At 41.9% G+C, this 16,627-nt stretch overlaps 1 protein-coding gene across 1 annotated transcript in view; it reads left to right on the plus strand.

Annotated features, from left to right (window-relative positions):
* LOC121284946 (low-density lipoprotein receptor-related protein 1-like) overlaps positions 1-14,270 on the plus strand; it is a 1,922,347-nt gene extending 1,908,077 nt beyond the window's left edge. Inside the window, exons 88-90 of the mRNA XM_041200912.1 lie at positions 9,624-9,714; positions 10,290-10,437; positions 13,253-14,270. Of these exons, the coding sequence (XP_041056846.1) occupies positions 9,624-9,714; positions 10,290-10,437; positions 13,253-13,393 (380 nt within the window). The 3' untranslated portion in view covers positions 13,394-14,270. The remainder of the gene's footprint in view (positions 1-9,623; positions 9,715-10,289; positions 10,438-13,252) is intronic.
* The last annotated feature ends 2,357 nt before the right edge of the window (positions 14,271-16,627 follow it).

Genomic DNA, 16,627 nt, shown 5'->3' on the forward strand with positions numbered 1-16,627 from the left:
TTTGAGGAAGTAACCAAGGGCAGAATTTTGCCCTTGGCGTGCTGGCTCGGTGGGGCCAGTGGGAAGCCACCCGCCGCCCGCGATCGGGCCTGGAAGGCAATTTCACGCTGGCGGGCCAATTAAGGCCCGCCCAACGTGAAAAGCAAGTGGCATTGGCAGAGAGCTGTCTCAGGCAGATGAATTGATTTTGGCTTAAAAAAAATTAAAAATCTTATGAATGTTATGAAACGTGTCCCCTCATGTGACTCTGTCACATGAGCAGGGACATGTTTTTAATTCAAGTGTAAAGTTTTTATGTGATTTTTATTTGCTTTAGGAAACCTCATCCCATCCACGGGTGAGGTTTCCTAAAAAATGTAAAGGCCGCTTGGCCTTTTCGCCTGCCCGCCAACCATTAGGTTGGATGGGCAGCGTAAATTTGAATTTAATTAGATTGTTAATGGCCTTAATAGGCCTTTTAATTATCAAAATATTGTGAGACTGCGCGATGACGTCTGGACGCACGCCCAACATCATCGCACATAATTTTACGCTCGGACATGTCGGGCGCGCACCCACACACCAAGCGTAATATTCTGTCCCATGAGTCTAATTCTGCAGGCTTTGACAGTATTGTTCTGGCAATACATCTCAACATTCAACCTTTTTAAAAATTGCTTCTCCACATTGATATTGAAAATGGTCGCCCAAATCTTCCAAGAGCAGTGAAATCTTGGACTTAAGCCTGTGTTCCGTGTCAGGACCCTGCTGAAGTCCTGGCATCCTGGCATGCTCACATGCACTGTAATTGCCCAGGAAGCTTAAACTTCTAATGGGCTGATTTGCATTGGCCAGTACACCATGTGAATGCCTTCGAAATTGAACTCAGGATTTGGGCTACATAGGTGAGACTTACCTGGGTACTTACCCAAGAATGTTACGCTGCCACCTCTATTTTCCCTACCCAGCTCCTGCTTCCAAGCCCACCAGCCCAGGGCTGGGACTACTCTACCCTGTATTTTTAATTTCACCGTTTAAGCAGTTAATATGAATTGTGAACAACAGTGGCCCGAGTACTGTTTCTTGTGGAAGCTACTTTTCACCTTCTCCCACTCTGAATAGTTGCTCCCTTTACCCCTGCTCTCTGCTTTCTGTCTTATGGCTAGCTAGCTATCCGTACCACCATTTGTCCCCTTATTCCAGATGTTTGACATTATTCATAATGTATTATTTGGACCTTATCAAAGGCCAATTGAGAAATCTAGATTATATCTACTGCATTATCTTAATCTACTCTCTCTGTTACATCTTCAAAGAATTCAATCAGATTGGTCAAGCAAAGCTTTCCTTTGAGAAACCTTCCACAGTACTGCAACTACATCCTCCCCTCTTACTGTACTCCATATGATGGTGCTATCTATAAATTTAACAAGCTTGAACATTGTTTCTGCATCAACTGATTTAGGGAGATGCAGAACTACACCTACTGAGTACTTCCCATTTCCTATTTTATGCCATTTTTAAGCTAAACCTATGCTGTATTCTATATTCCTATGGATTTCAGTTTAATTAAACTTTTATGTTAATAATGCCATTTGGCCCAGGGATTTTATTTCTTTGTCCCCAGTGTTATTAACTAATGAGTACCTTCCCCTCACCACTTTTATCATCTTGCATCTTTCAAAGTTGTAACTTGGCCATTAATTATAATTTTATTATGATTATGTTAAAAAATACTTCTGCTATGACATCTTTAGTGCCATTTTTACACACTGTTTAAAATCTGTTTTAATAACTTTTTTAATGTATTTCCTTCAATATTTGTCCCTTGTTGCCTGTATAAGTTTTGCACAATTTATTTAAATCAAGTAACTTCATGTTACCTGTTACAGTTATGAGGTTTATAAGATTAATATATTTTTAGATTGCAGCTTTAAATTTAGGGCAAATGAAGGTGGTTTTGTGATCTGTTATGAAGTCTACCTGACAGTAAGCCTGGGTGGTTTGACTGTTAGAGATCAAAGGAAGGCTTAAATTGTATTGAGAAGAAAATGCAAAGTATTTACACTTGGGGACAATTGCAGCAGTCTCCGACTTTACCATGAATAGACACTGGGCACAATTTTCTGTGCCCACTGGCATCGGGCGTGTTTGGCAATGTGAGCAGACAATATGGCAAGAAGGCCAAAAATCGGTTTCATGGCGTGGTGAAACCAGTTTGCAATTGTCCACTCAGCCCCTCAATGATGGGCCACGTTTCGCACCATCGGGCGACTGGAACCTCATTGTAATACATCTGCATGTCATTATAAACCCAGCCCACCAGAATCATCATCCCACACTGCATCATCTGAGGTGTTTCACAACAGCATGGATAAGGCATGCACTTGGTACAGGCACACTTTGAGGTGAACTCGGAGGTAAGTGCGCAGTAAAGTTGCACAGCACTCGCCAGGGTTGCCTGTTGGACTTCAAGGTTAAGGCACATTGGGCATGGGGGCAACACAAGGGTTGCCCTGCAGTTGAGGCAAGATGGTGGGGAGCTAAGGACTGCACTGCGGTTGAAGGTAGTGCACAAGCACGTGCATGGTGAGGGGGAGGAAAGCAGCCATGCATTAGGGTAACCTTGTATAAAGTGACCATTCTCCGTAGCTGAGGCAGTTCAGATGCAGCTGCATTGAAATGCTTGGAGTCGGGCCTCTAGCTTATCTGCCCTCTCAAGCAACACAGAGCCATGAAACTGCCACCAAGTGCTCCAGAGTTTTTCACCCCTTGGGCACAGACTGTAAACTAATGAGCATTTTAGTGGACTGCAGAACAATTGGACAACTGGGCACGTTGCACAATCTCCTTGCTAAAGCTGGCAATGGAGCAGCCACTGGTGGAGGCGCTCACAGCGTCTTGCAATGTCATCATTTTGATTTGGACCAGTCTCCCCCATGGTTCAAGTTAACAGGGCAACCTAGCAGCGCGGGTTGGGAGAATGCCTGTGCCTGAGCTGAGAGCATAGCGTGCTGTCCAGTGGATAAAGCTACTGCCAGTCAGACAGATAGAGTGGAGCAGAGGAGGATGGGGTTTTGGGCAGCCATGTGCCAGCACTCTCCAGGGTGTATTAAGGGGCCTTCAGATTTAACCAAGAGAAGTTCTTAGAACACCTAAACTAACCCACATGTCTCTCTCTTTCATCCTGCAAGAGAAGTACATAAGGAGCATGGAGCCTGGTGAACCAGATATATGCCTCGTGGCATACACAGAGCTGAGACAAAGGAGAGGGAAATGACAGGAGCGCCTGGCTGCACAGAGGGAGGAATAGCACCCTCAGGATGAAGGGGTGGCTGGGGCTCCCATACATGCTGCTGAAGAACCACAGAAAGCCCTTGCTACTTTGTGCCGAGATAGACCCAGAGCCCACAGACGCCGCCTTTCATACCTGCAGCTGATTGAGAACCAATGTTGCCGAAGACTGCACATATCTAGGGAACTGGTTGGTCACATCTGCCAGCTGCTGCAGGGTTTGGTGCCACGGGATCATGGAGGGCATCCACTGCCGTGAAAGTGACCACAGCACTCAATTTTTACACCAGAAGCTCCTTTCAGGGCTCCAAAGGTGACCTTTGTGTGATATTGCAAGCCTGCACCCAAAAATGCTTCCATGAGGTCGTGATGCCATCTTCACGAAGGCACAGAAATTTGTGCATTTCGCCTGGGACCAAGAAAGCCAGAATGCAAGAGCAATTAGATTTTCCCAGATCTTAGGTTTCCCACAGGTGCAGGATGCCATTGACTGCAGTCACGTGGTGCTCAGATCTCCATTGCAACATGTGGCCAACTATGTCAACCGTAATGGCTTCCATTCGCTGAATGTGTAGCTGATGTGCAACCACCACAAACACATCCTGCAGGTCCGAACATGGTTCCCAGGGAGTGTCCAAGACTCCTACATTGTCAGTCAGTCACAGATCCCTGATGTTTTCCAGGGTCCACAGAGGCTGCAGGGATGGCTGCTCGGGGCCATGGGCTACCCACAGAGAATCTGATGACATCTGTGCAGAGACTTCAGACTGCAGCAGAGCGAAGGTATAACAAGGCTTATACTGCAACTTGCACCTTGGTGGCGCAAACCATTGGGATGCTGAAAATGAGGTTCTGCTGGTGGAGCCTTGTAATATAGTCCACAGAAGGTGTCACACATCATCGTCGCCTGTTGCGTCCTTTACAGGCTGGTGCTGCAACAGGGAGACGAGCTGGCTGAGGAGGAGATGGAGGAGCTGGAGGTCTTCTCTGATGAGGAAGACATCGACAGTGAGGATGGTGAGGAGGTCTTTGAAGGCGATGATGATGGTGATGAAGCCATCACATGGACTGGAAGAGGAAGGTGCGCTTGGGAGGCCCTCACAGCTGCTAGATTTGTGGAGGATGATGATGACATGCAGTGAAGATACTCCACAGATCCTCACATTGCAACTGTGAATGTTTGACTCCTGTCCGGCTGATGGTGGTGCACATATCCTCTGTGATATGGCTCCTGTCATGGGGATGCAGTGGAGGCCCTAATAATTGCTTGGTTCCACGAGGATGATGATGATATGCAGTGAGGACACTCCATAGATCTTCACATTGCCTCTGAATGTCTGACTCCTGTCTGGCCGAGGGCAGTTCACTTGTGCTCTGTGATCAGGGCCATATCATGGAGACGTAGCTGTGAAACTTTAAATGCACCTATCCTTTGTCAGCCTTCAGCACCTGACACCTTCAGGAGCACAATGTCATTGGTCACAGATGAGATCAGGGTAAGCCCCACCTTAAAGGTGCTGAGAGCGCACACACAGAGAATGATGGAGCTCGGTGATTCCTGCCCACGACATTCTGGCAGCAATTACAAGCACCAATGAGGTGCAGGCATCAGTAATGTGTCCAGTGAGTGTGAGGCCGAACCATTACTTTGGTCTGAAGGCTGCACAAAGCACAGGGAAGAGGCTTGGACTGAAACACCTGCCTTTATCTTGTGCAGGTACCAAGGTTTCATATCTGAGTGACATGAACACTGCTCATCAGAATAAGTAGTTCTTGGGAGTTTATGTACAAGTGATTAACACCCATGCCCAGGCTGTGCAATGACATCTTCTTAACCTTCTTAACCCTGCCACTATGTCTTGGTGCTCCCCGGACATCCACAGTGGAGGTGGAGGCAGCCTGCTGACTGTTACACCCTGCCTAAATGACCTTGGCAAGCATCCCCTGGATGGCCAAGACCTGGAGGGCCCCAGCCTGCTTTTGAGCCCCTGCTGTGCAAGAGTGACACCCTCCTCGGCCTGTGGAGCTGGAACTGCTGAGGTTACAGGAAGAGGGGATTCGGATAGGCCAGACACTCCCGGAGTCACTTGGGTAGATGGTTCTGGGGTGTGCACTTGCTAACCCTCCTCCCTATGGGTGCCTGAGGGCACCAGGCTGACTCATTAAGGAGAAGGGGAAGCTGAAGTGAAATCGAGCTGCCTCTTGCGTACACACTGCTGGAGGCCAACTATGGCATCAGTGATGGATTTCAGCCTGTGCAGCAGTGCAGGACCAATGTCCTGGACCAAGGTCTCCATGGTGGCTGCCATCCTACCAGTGTTGGCCTTGGTGCATTGGCATGCTGGCGCTATAACCTCAGCCTGAAGGAAGATGGATTCCTCCATTGTCCCTTGCAATCTGAGGAGTGCAACAGATGTCACTTCCTGGTGTTCCCTAGCTTGCCTTTGCAGCTCCAGCAACTGTGGCGTGACCGAGCTCAGAGGGTGTGGGTGAACACTGTGATGGGTCTTCAATGACGATGCCTTCAGATTCCTCTTCAGAGGTTTCTTCGGGGCTTGATTAAAGGCTCTGGTACGTGGACTCCATCAACTGTTTCCCAGATGTGCCTACAAAAGCAAGGAGAGATAATTAGTGCATGGAAGAGGACTGCGGAACAGGGCACATCACTCACAGCATGGTTGTCTGATGGATGTTGCACTGCTGGACCCCCACTTGGTAGAGCATTGCCAACCTCACTGTCAGCATAGGAATGGTCCAGATCCTCACCAGCCAGCTAGATGGCTCTGTTTTCAAAGTTCGTGAGGTCCTTGATTTCAGGCATTGCTCCACTGGTCTGCGACCTCTCCCCCTGGTTGTGTGCTAGCTTGTCCTGCACAAAGAGAATTGAAGGGAGTGTAAGCAGGAAGCTTGCCAGGCCAAATGATAAGTATGCCTTGTATGTATGGGTGGTAAGTGGTCCCATAGACTGGATGAAGACAATGAAGGCATGTGTGAGTGAGTGAATGGTGACGTCCTTTGAACTGACAGTGAGTGAGATCCCTGTAAATGTATGATAGGTTTGTGAGTGTATGAGTTGAGAGTGACGAGAAGATTCACTTGCCCTGGTGGAATGGAGATCATTCATCCTTTTTATTCACTGGGTGGCTGACCTCTTTTGTCGGGCCTTGGCACTGACCATCACTGCCACCGTCTCCCATGCTGGATTGATGATGTTGCTGCTCATCCTGCAGCCAGAGCGGGGGTAGAGGACATCACAGCATGCGTCCACTGCATCCAAAAGACGCCTCACCAAATCAGTGGGCTGCAGTCTTCTTGCCATTTGGGGCCATGTCTTCTTTGTAGCAGTCCTGGGCTGGAAGCACTGAGAGGTGTGTGCATGGCAGTACTTTAAATATGGCACCTGGCATGATAAAGTGGCGAGTTGATGTCTTGTTGGGCAAATGAGAGCCTGCCCACCATCGAACTGGTGTGATTCCTGGGAATGCATAATTAATGGGGTAGGATTGGGAAGATATGGTGTGAAAAGTCGCCATTGCAACCAGTGGGTAAAATGTCCTTTACCCTGCCCACTACTGCACTTAGTGCAAGTCTGTGACAATTATGCCCCCGAGTCTCCCAAAGTTCCAGAAAGGTTTTGTTGTTGTCATGTCAACACAGGTATAACGATATTACAAACTTTAAAAACTATATTTATTCAAAAAATTGACACCAAAAGCTGTTTACAATGGCTGTAGCATATCATGTGACTTGGCAGTATATAGCTCTAGGCAGTCCTGAAACTCAAGCAAATGTGGAATTAAACTGTAGACAATCATAGCCACTTGTCAAATTCACAGATCCTTTTGTGAAGGATACATCATCAACCAAAAGGACCATGGACAATTGAGACTTGAAACTCAGTGATTGCTAGACAAATATAAAATGGATCTCATTAACTTTTCCTTGTAGATATTTGGTAGTACAGAACTTCAGTATTGCTGAAAAAAGAGATTATTTATCAGAGCTTTTTATGTTGCACTCAGCAGAACAATGCGCAAGAAAATACCAATGTCAGGGGAAGCAAGATATTTATACTGTATTAGAAGAGAGTGTTGATTGGCTGGCAAGTAGACTCTGATTGGCAGAGGCGTTGCCATGGAGAATGCACCAATTGATGGTGACTAACAGTTAACTGCTAAGCATTGTTTGATTTAAACCAGGCAGCTTGATTCTGGTCAAGACATTGCCCTGGGGAATGAACCAGTGAATGGCTGTCACTTACTTGTTTAGCTGAAGCAAGTGCGATGTGTGTACATGTTCTTTCGATCTGCAAAGAACAGAGCCCTGTATATTAATACATATAGCTTCCAGTACACGTAAATATGCCACACCGTGATCCCAACTGACAATCTTAAATTGGTTGTCAGCATAATTCTTTGCACACTGAGGATTATTTAGCAAATGTTGTCCAATCGTGGAATCACATCTAATCATGGACGAAAAGCTTTGACAAAAAATGTCTCCTTTTTCAGCAATACCTTTCATTGTATTGTGATGGCTCCCCATTCTGAACACAAAGACCTTGGCCGCCTGAAACTCTCAGGGTGTGAAAAGCCAGAAACATAGGATGTTTTCCTGTCTAACACAGCATCTTATGTGGAAAAATACTTTGGACCTGGAACTGGTCACATGGGTAAGGCAGCTATTTTTGTTAGCTGCTTTTGGAAGATAACAGCAGAAGCTATTCTGACACAAATACCATCAGAAACACCATCTAAGCCATCAAAGCAGCTGAAACACAACTACTCAGCCAAGGTTAAACATCTATAACTTGAAAGTGGGAGAAAGACTCTTCCCCCCAACCTGTTCCAACTTCACATTCACCTGAGAGCTGACCTCCTGGCGATGCAACTACAAGAATCCTCACAGAAGAACCCTGTGCTGTTACAAGACCTCCACTCCAGCTAAAGCATCAATTTGTTTAAAAAACTACAGCCCTGTTACCAGAAAGACTGAAATAATCTCTGTTTGCCATCATTTTATTTTTTCCTTCATCCATATCTAATCTTTGTGTGTGTGATAGTGTGTGAGAGCTGTTGTGTTTTAAACTGCTGGGGCAGGTGTGTGATAATAAACAATCTTATTTATTTTTAAATTCACAAAAGCTCCTGCTGGAAGTCATTTAAAAGAGAAAATCACTCTGAGGGCAAGAAAATATACTAAACTCACACATTAAAAAAACTTTGATCACGGACAACAATAAAACACACACATTCTGTCCATGACATTGGTATCAAGCTGTACACTATCAATTTACTTCAAGGATGAAAGAAAGTTGTGTACCAGGAGAGCTAATTACCCTTTCTACCTGAATCCAAGGTTGATATGTTTCACATTGCTATGGGGAAGATGGCAGAGGAAGACATTTTTGAGATCAGGTTACAGGCTTCCCTACTAATGAATATCACAGACAGCAGACGTTCTGTGCGGTCCACAGAAAGAAGAGACTGCTTGGCTTTGCGAGCTATCACAGCTGGATGTGGAAGGGTCTCTAGTCAAAGAGCCATATCTTGCAGCCATTGAATAATTTGTCCTGTATGGCCAAGGGAGAAAAGAATCATTGGAATAGGCTTTACTACTCATGGTGGATTTAAGAATCTCTCAAAATACTGAGCAAAGTGCCTAGAAAGGTCACTTGAGCTTACTACTTGGCCAAACAGGAATATGAGAATCCATTGAGAGCTTGGAGCAACTTTGGACTGCTAAAAGGACTGTAATTCCTTGGAGAGTGTCATGTTTGATGATCATAAAAGGGGAATATTCCTTAAAGTTTAAAGTTTAAGGTGTCTACAAAAAGAAGATAGCATTTAGTCATAGTATTGTAAGTCATTTGTTACAGCAAAAGTTTTAAAACATGAAATCTTGTCTCAGTCTCTCACCTAGTAACTGGAACTTCAAATCACTTCAAAAGTTATTGGTCTCTGTGGTGACCATAACATATCGCACATCAGAATAGGGCCAGCCAATACATGTTTCATGGTGATATCACTGAAAGTCAAAAAATTGCCATGTGCAATTTATGTTTACTTTGAATACTGATCATGATCTATCTCATGAATTATCAGGTCAGCCTACTTGTGGAATACAGAAGGTAAACCAGGAGACTTTGTTCAAAATATGCAATATTATGTATCTTTTGTTATGCTTTTGTGTCCCTGTTGTCAAACAAATGGCCACATAATATGTATTTGTTAATTCTGCCCAATCGAAAGCACGCCTGTGGAAAATGTCTATCTGTACATGAGAATTGACCATTTTGGTTGATGGAAGGTATCTGGTCGATTGAGTTCTCTATTTCTGTTCTTTTGCAGGAAATATCACTTTTATTGTGCCGCTTGTGATCTTGTTTCTTCTGATTATTGCAGTCGTTGTTGGAATAATTATCTGCAAAAGAAGGCAACGGTAAATGGTTTTAACTGCAATTCATCCTTGAAATAATAGTGTAATGAAAGTTTACATTGCTTGTTGTAAGCAGCTGATGTATAATGAACTCAGGCAGTCTCAATTCACTTCTGACTGAATAGAAGACACACCTAAGTCAGCATAATTTTGTACTAAATTGAAAATTGCAATCAGAGAGGCCAACAAATCTTAGTCTGGGAAAGGGAGAAATGTCACGCTGGTGAAGTAATTTGCTGGGACATGTTGTTGAGGCAGAGCAGGAAGATTGTTACTACATGTCTGACTTGACCTGGGAATTCTTGTGGATGAAACTAAATGTCCCAAAGAAGATAGTGGGCCCATTCATCTTCAGCAATGTCGCTCACCTTGATGAGTGTAAACATTTTTAATAAATATCTGTAACATCAGAAGAGTTATTATACTAGGCTGATATCAATTTGTTATTTCTGTACCTTGTCCAGCAAACCTATGGACAAGTTTGAAGCCAAGGATTTCTATTTGAACTTAAAGTACTTTGACACAAATTCTTTGACAGCGGGAATTCATGTTAACATGTTTTGGTAACCTATTATTAGTGTGAAAACTGTACGGAGGCATCCACTGACAAATGGAGGCATGAATGTGGAAATTGGAAATCCAACCTACAACATGTATGAAGTTGACCGAAGTCATGAAAATTCCGGAGGTTTGCTGGATCCAGATTTTACATTAGATCCAGAAAAGGTATGTGTGTTCCAGTACTGAAAATAATAGAAACCAAGAGCCCATTTTGCGGGTCCTCTGCATGTAATTAGGGGCAGGGCTAAAAGAATTGTACTGAGTCATCAAAATATCAATACAAATGAAAGCCATTGTTTTGTATCATATCCATCATTTGCTAGGTGCACTGTTCCATTTCAGTGTTTCCTCTAGACTGGTTATCTATTAGTATTAATGGTCACAATAGAATTTTTAACTAAGATGGAGATCATCCACAATACATCGAACTAGCAATCCTATTTTTCACTGTCATATAACACTTCCAAGAGCTAATGTCTGGAATCCTGATTCAATATTTAAGTATGGGTCCCACTCTGCCCCAACACCACCTTCACAAAACATCCTCATCCTATTCCGTTTAGAAGGAATTTACAGATCCTTAATATACACTTCAAAAATGTCTATTTGCTTGGTCAGTGTACAAGGATATATATTATTGAGATTTTTTTTTACACTAGAATTGAAAATGTTATCAAGCAGCTACTCAAAATTTCATACTCAATATTAGAATTTGGAACGAGCAGAAACTTCATGTAGTAATTATAGTTTTGATAAACATAGGACTGATGCTTTAAGAATAATCCTGCATTATAAGATCATATGATCTGTGTAAATCAATGAGTGCAGGGAATCTCAAGTGGAGAGTTCTTCATTAGTTATAGAGTTTGATGCACACATGTCGTTGCTGCTGCTGTTTTATAAATAAAGTTCAATGTTTCTGCCAAGAAAAGTTGCCTGGAAAATCAACTCTATAACAAACTGGCAAGGAGGATAAATCAGATCCGGTGCTGCCCCTCATCCAGCGATTATGAGTATCTAAGATAATTGAAAAGAAAGGAAGATATACCCATTTGAGATTCCACAGTTTGGCAGAATCAATCCCTATGAGCCAGCCACAGATGATTAGTTTCAATATGTAGAATGTCTGGTGTTCTACTTTCAAGCCAACAAAATCACAGGGGAGGAAAAGAGGAGAGCAATTCTCCTGAGTATTTGTCAGAACAAGACCTACAGTTTAATTCGAAGCTTGACAGCCCCCAGTGCCCCTGATTCGAAGACCTTCAGTGAATTAGTAGACCTCATTAAGGGAAATTTCCAACACAAGCCCTCAGTCACATTGCAGAGATTCAAACAAAAAAACTGTGAATGCTGGAAATCCAAAACAAAAACAGAATTACCTGGAAAAACTCAGCAGGTCTGGCAGCATCGGCGGAGAAGAAAAGAGTTGACGTTTTGAGTCCTCATGACCCTTCGACAGAACTGGGTGAATCCAAGAAAGGGGTGAGATATAAGCTGGTTTAAGGTGTGTAGGGGAGGTGTGTTTGGGTGGGGGGAGAGAAGTGGAGGGGGTTGGTGTGGTTGTAGGGACAAACAAGCAGTGATAGAAGCAGATCATCAAAAGATGTCACAGACATCTCGAACTCAACTCAAGTTCTGTCGAAGGGTCATGAGGACTCGAAACATCAACTCTTTTCTTCTCCGCCGATGCTGCCAGACCTGCTGAGTTTTTCCAGGTAATTCTGTTTTTGTAGTGGAATGGGCGGTCAGGTGGCAGATGAAGTTCAATACAGAGAAGTGTGAAGTGGTTTGTTATAGTAGGAAGAATATGGAGAGTCAATATAAAATTAAGGGCACAATTCTTAAGGGAGTGCAGGGAGCAGAGAGACCTGGGTGCATATGTGCATATGTTATTGAAGGTGACAGGATAGGTTGAAAGAGTGGTTAATAAAGCGTAATGTCCTGGGCTTTATTAATAGGGGCATAGAGTACAAGAGCAAGGAGGTTATGCTGAACTTGTATAGGACAATAGTTCAGCCTCAGCTGTACTATTGCGTCCAGTTATGGGCGCTTCATTTTAGGAAGGATGTGAAGGCATTAGAAAAGATGCAGTAAAGGTTCAGGAGAATGGTTCCAGGGATGAGGAACTTCAGTAAAGAAGATAGGTTGGAGAAGGTAGGACTGTTTTTTTTGGAGAAAAGAAGACTGAGGATATTTGATAGATGTATTCAAAATCATAAGGGGTCTGGACAGAGTAGATAGGGAGAAACTTCGCACTTGTCAAAGGATTGAGAACAAGAGAGCACAGATTTAAAGTAAATGGTATAAGAAGCAAAGGCGACATGAGGAAAATCATTTTCATGCACCAAATGGTTTAGGTCTGGAATGTACAGTTTGAAAGGGTGGTGGAGGCAGGCTCAATTGGAGCATTCAAAAGGGAATTAGACTGCTATCTGAAAAGGAAGAATGTGCAGGGTTACAGGGAGGAGCAGGAGAATGGCACTAAATGAGTGGCTCATTTGGACAGCCGGTACAAACACGATGGCTTCTTTCTGCGCTGTGACAATTCAGTGATTCTGTGATTGAGAATAATTTCAATTCATCTCTGTTGCCACCTTAATTTATAAATTAAACACTAATGTAAAGTCAACCCACTTCCAGCACTGATAGTCACAGTGGGTACATTTAATGAGTTTGAAAGTGACTGAGGATAGAGATACCAAAATCCCATGAAAGATTGATGTAAATGCAGAATCATAAGCACAACATTAAATTGATTCTAAAACCATCATATTGCAGACCTTGAGCTGCTGATGCTGCAGGCATGCATATTTCAATTTTAATGAATAATAAATATAGTGCCCTTTTGTACCAGGAACAAATGCTAGATTAATATTGTCTTGTGAGTTTTGTACACTCAAAATCTCATTTACAGTGTTCTAAGGATCTACTGACATTCAAAATTCAATAACGTGACCTTTGTCCTTTCTTTATTCGACAGCCGACAAATTACTCAAATCCTGTTTATGCAAAACTGTACTTGGATGCATCAAACTGCCGGAATTCTTTAGTCAGCACAGAGGAAAAGAAAGAATTGCTTCCAAAGAAATTAGAAGATGGCCTGAGGGAGACTGTTGCTTAGATTACCCTTTAGTCTTGTATCTTTTTTAAACACTGTATAAATGTATAAAGAAAGGATTAATTTTTCTATGTAATGACAGTGTTCTGATTATATTTTTTTGCATCAGCACTAAATGTGTTTTTGCGCTGAGGATTCTTGACTGACCCTTTGTCCAATATTTCTGTTTAATGGACCGGGAAAGCCACCTGCACTAAATCACGTAAAAGAAAGCTGCTGATTGCATCTCCCATTGTATTTGATCCTGTACTTGGAAGAATCACACAAACCATTTTTATTATTTTTTTTAAATTTTATACCAGTTCTGTTTTTTGGTAGAAGTATGGCACATTTGACAATCTCTGCTGCAACATTTTCAGCTGAATAGACCTAATGAATAATTTTAACAATTATAAATAATTTTTGTCCCTGTTGGCTTTCCTATTACTAGTTTAGATACCTGTGCTCTTTGGGGAAAATGCCTAATTTTAAGCAGTTTTGGAAGTTGTTGTAGCCATCTCTTCAAAAATGAATAGGGGTAAATAGCAAAGTGAAGCCTAAATCAAACTCATCCAAATTTCAGGATCTGACTGAACTGCTGGTTTGGTTCTTAATTAGCTTTTCATTGTTTTTATTTTAATATAATAGTATATGCTTGACGAGTTGCATTTTTTTTCTTGTGTGGGGGACAAGGAGATTTTGATATGTTTCTACTATACCTGGCTTGGTTTGAGAAAATAAAATGTTGCGTATTCTAACCAAGCATTGAAGCTGATCATGTGAATTCATGCTATTGGCAAATACTTTGTTAACTTATGAAAAGGGTTAACATATATAGGCCCAAAAATTGCTGTGTCAGCCTTACAAATTGTTTTGACTGTTAATTGGATTTGCCTATTTAATGTTGATTATATTTTACCATTGAAGTGTAAGATATAGCTGGTGCTGAGCTCTCAAACAGGGCACTGGGATCTGGGTGAACAGGATAAGCAACAATGTATCTCCTTAACTAATCAGATTGGACCATTGTAAAATCAAGCTCACTAAGATTGAGAAGGAAGTTTAGTTTTGAATGATGAATTAAACAGAAGGAAAGAAAGACCAGAATGAGAGAAAAAGAAAAAATAAAACAAAACCCTGTATTTTTTTTTAAATCTCCAACAGTAATTAAAACATGAAGGAATGAGAATCCACACTTAAATTAGTTAATTTTCACTGCCAGAGAGGTTGACTGATGGTAGATAATATGTATTACATTGTAAAAGAGTACTTAGACTTGAAATTAATTTACTTCACATCCATGCAAGTACAGGAACTTCACAGCACTCAATGCAGTTGAATAGGTAGCCAGACAGCAAAGTGTTTTTTTCGCAAAGCTAAGGAAAGCAGTGCATTTCTAACAGCAATGTTTAGATTTCCACATTTAATTTTGCATCACCCTCACCTAACTTTGTTGCAGGATTTGTGTATAGATAATAGTGAGCACCATTAGCCTCATTACTTTGTCAGCAATTTTTGGGCCATGATGTTCCTTTGCTTGCTATTTTAACAGGTGCATTAACAACCTGGTTATATTGTATGGTTAATGACTTTGTTGAAGTTGCAGGCAGAAATTTCATCCAAGCAGCCAAATACTAATATTGCAAAGTGCAATTTCACTCTACATGTCTCTCACTCTCCTGAGTAGGGATAAAAATAAAACTAAGAGAGGAAGTGAAATGAGTCTCAATTTTTACTGATTACTGGGGTTGACCATCACCAAGCACTGTAGGTTACTGTTGAATATATTCAGATTTGGGTATAACTACTGCTTGTGCACTCTTTCAGGTAGAAGTTTCCTGTCTGCACTAGCAAAATTTACAGTAGCCTATGAACCCTAAGGGAATCAGATATAGAATAGATTGAAAAAGTGGAGGTAAGGTAGATGAATGGCAGAGTAGACCTGAGAGACCATAACAAAAACAGAATTACCTGGAAAAACTCAGCAGGTCTGGCAGCATCGGCGGAGAAGAAAAGAGTTGACGTTTCGAGTCCTCATGACCCTTCGACAGAACTAGAACTGAGAGACCATATAGCCTACTCCTGCTATTTCTCATGTGCTGTGTGAACTCAATGTCACTAGGTCAGTCCTCAAGTCATTTGGAACCAACATAGTGTGTAACCCATGACATCCAGCAATATTGACCTTTGCTAGCCTGCTTTATTATGGCACCATATTTCCAGCTCTGTCATGTCACTGAAGTATTCACCTACAATGACAATGACCAAACTAAGAAAATATTAGCAACATTTTAACTTGGTGTGTATTAAAATAAGATGAAAACATGGGAGGTGCAGGAACATTTTTCGATGTTAAGGGAGAATATCCAAATTGGTGAATATAAATGTAAAATTTGCACTACCCACTAATGCTAGAAATTAGTACCTTAGCATTAATTAATAACTAATAATAAAAACTCCTTAGATTTGATCTTAACAATTATAATGTTGCTTGACTGGTTGGATCTGACAATAACTACAACGTAGATGTATAGCACAGAATATTTTTATTTGATCTTCAGCATTTTTTTTTATTTTAATTGTAAGGACCAAAGTTTTGCTGAGGAACAAAACCTATTGCCAAAGTTTCTGAATATATGAAAAACTCTTTTAGTACAATGTATGCTTCAGCAGTAAGAGGTATCACTTGTGAAAATCGACTAATAAGTACTGTCTGTGCTATAAAACATGAGAAATTAAAATCCGGTAAACTTACTGAATTGCTATAGTATTTGATAGCATAGTTCTAATGTATATTCAGAACATTGCAACAGTCTGGTGTTGAAAATGTGTTTGTTAGAGAGTTGTATGAGATACTACTATGTTAAGCACATTGAGTTATGGGGAGGTGGTTGTGTAGTGGTATTGCCATAGGATTGGTAATCCAAGGACCCAGGGTAAGCCTCTGGGGAGCCAGGTTCTAATTGCACCACAGCAGATGGTGGAATTTGATTCAATAAAAATCTGGAATTAAGTCTAATGACGATTGTTGTAAAAACCCATCTGGTTCACTAATGTCCTTTAGGGAAGGAAATCCTTGCCTGGTCTGGCCTACATGTGATTTCAGGCTCTTAAATGCCTCTGAACAAGGGCAATTAAGGGTGAGCAATAAATTCTGGCCTAGCCAGTGATGACCACATCCCCAAGAGCAAATAATCAAAAAATTGCCCAGATGATTCTATTCATAACCAAACTTTTAAAATGTATTTTTAACCTAAT

Source organism: Carcharodon carcharias, chromosome 12 (assembly GCF_017639515.1).
Source record: "Carcharodon carcharias isolate sCarCar2 chromosome 12, sCarCar2.pri, whole genome shotgun sequence".
Taxonomy (NCBI): Eukaryota; Metazoa; Chordata; class Chondrichthyes; order Lamniformes; family Lamnidae; genus Carcharodon; species Carcharodon carcharias.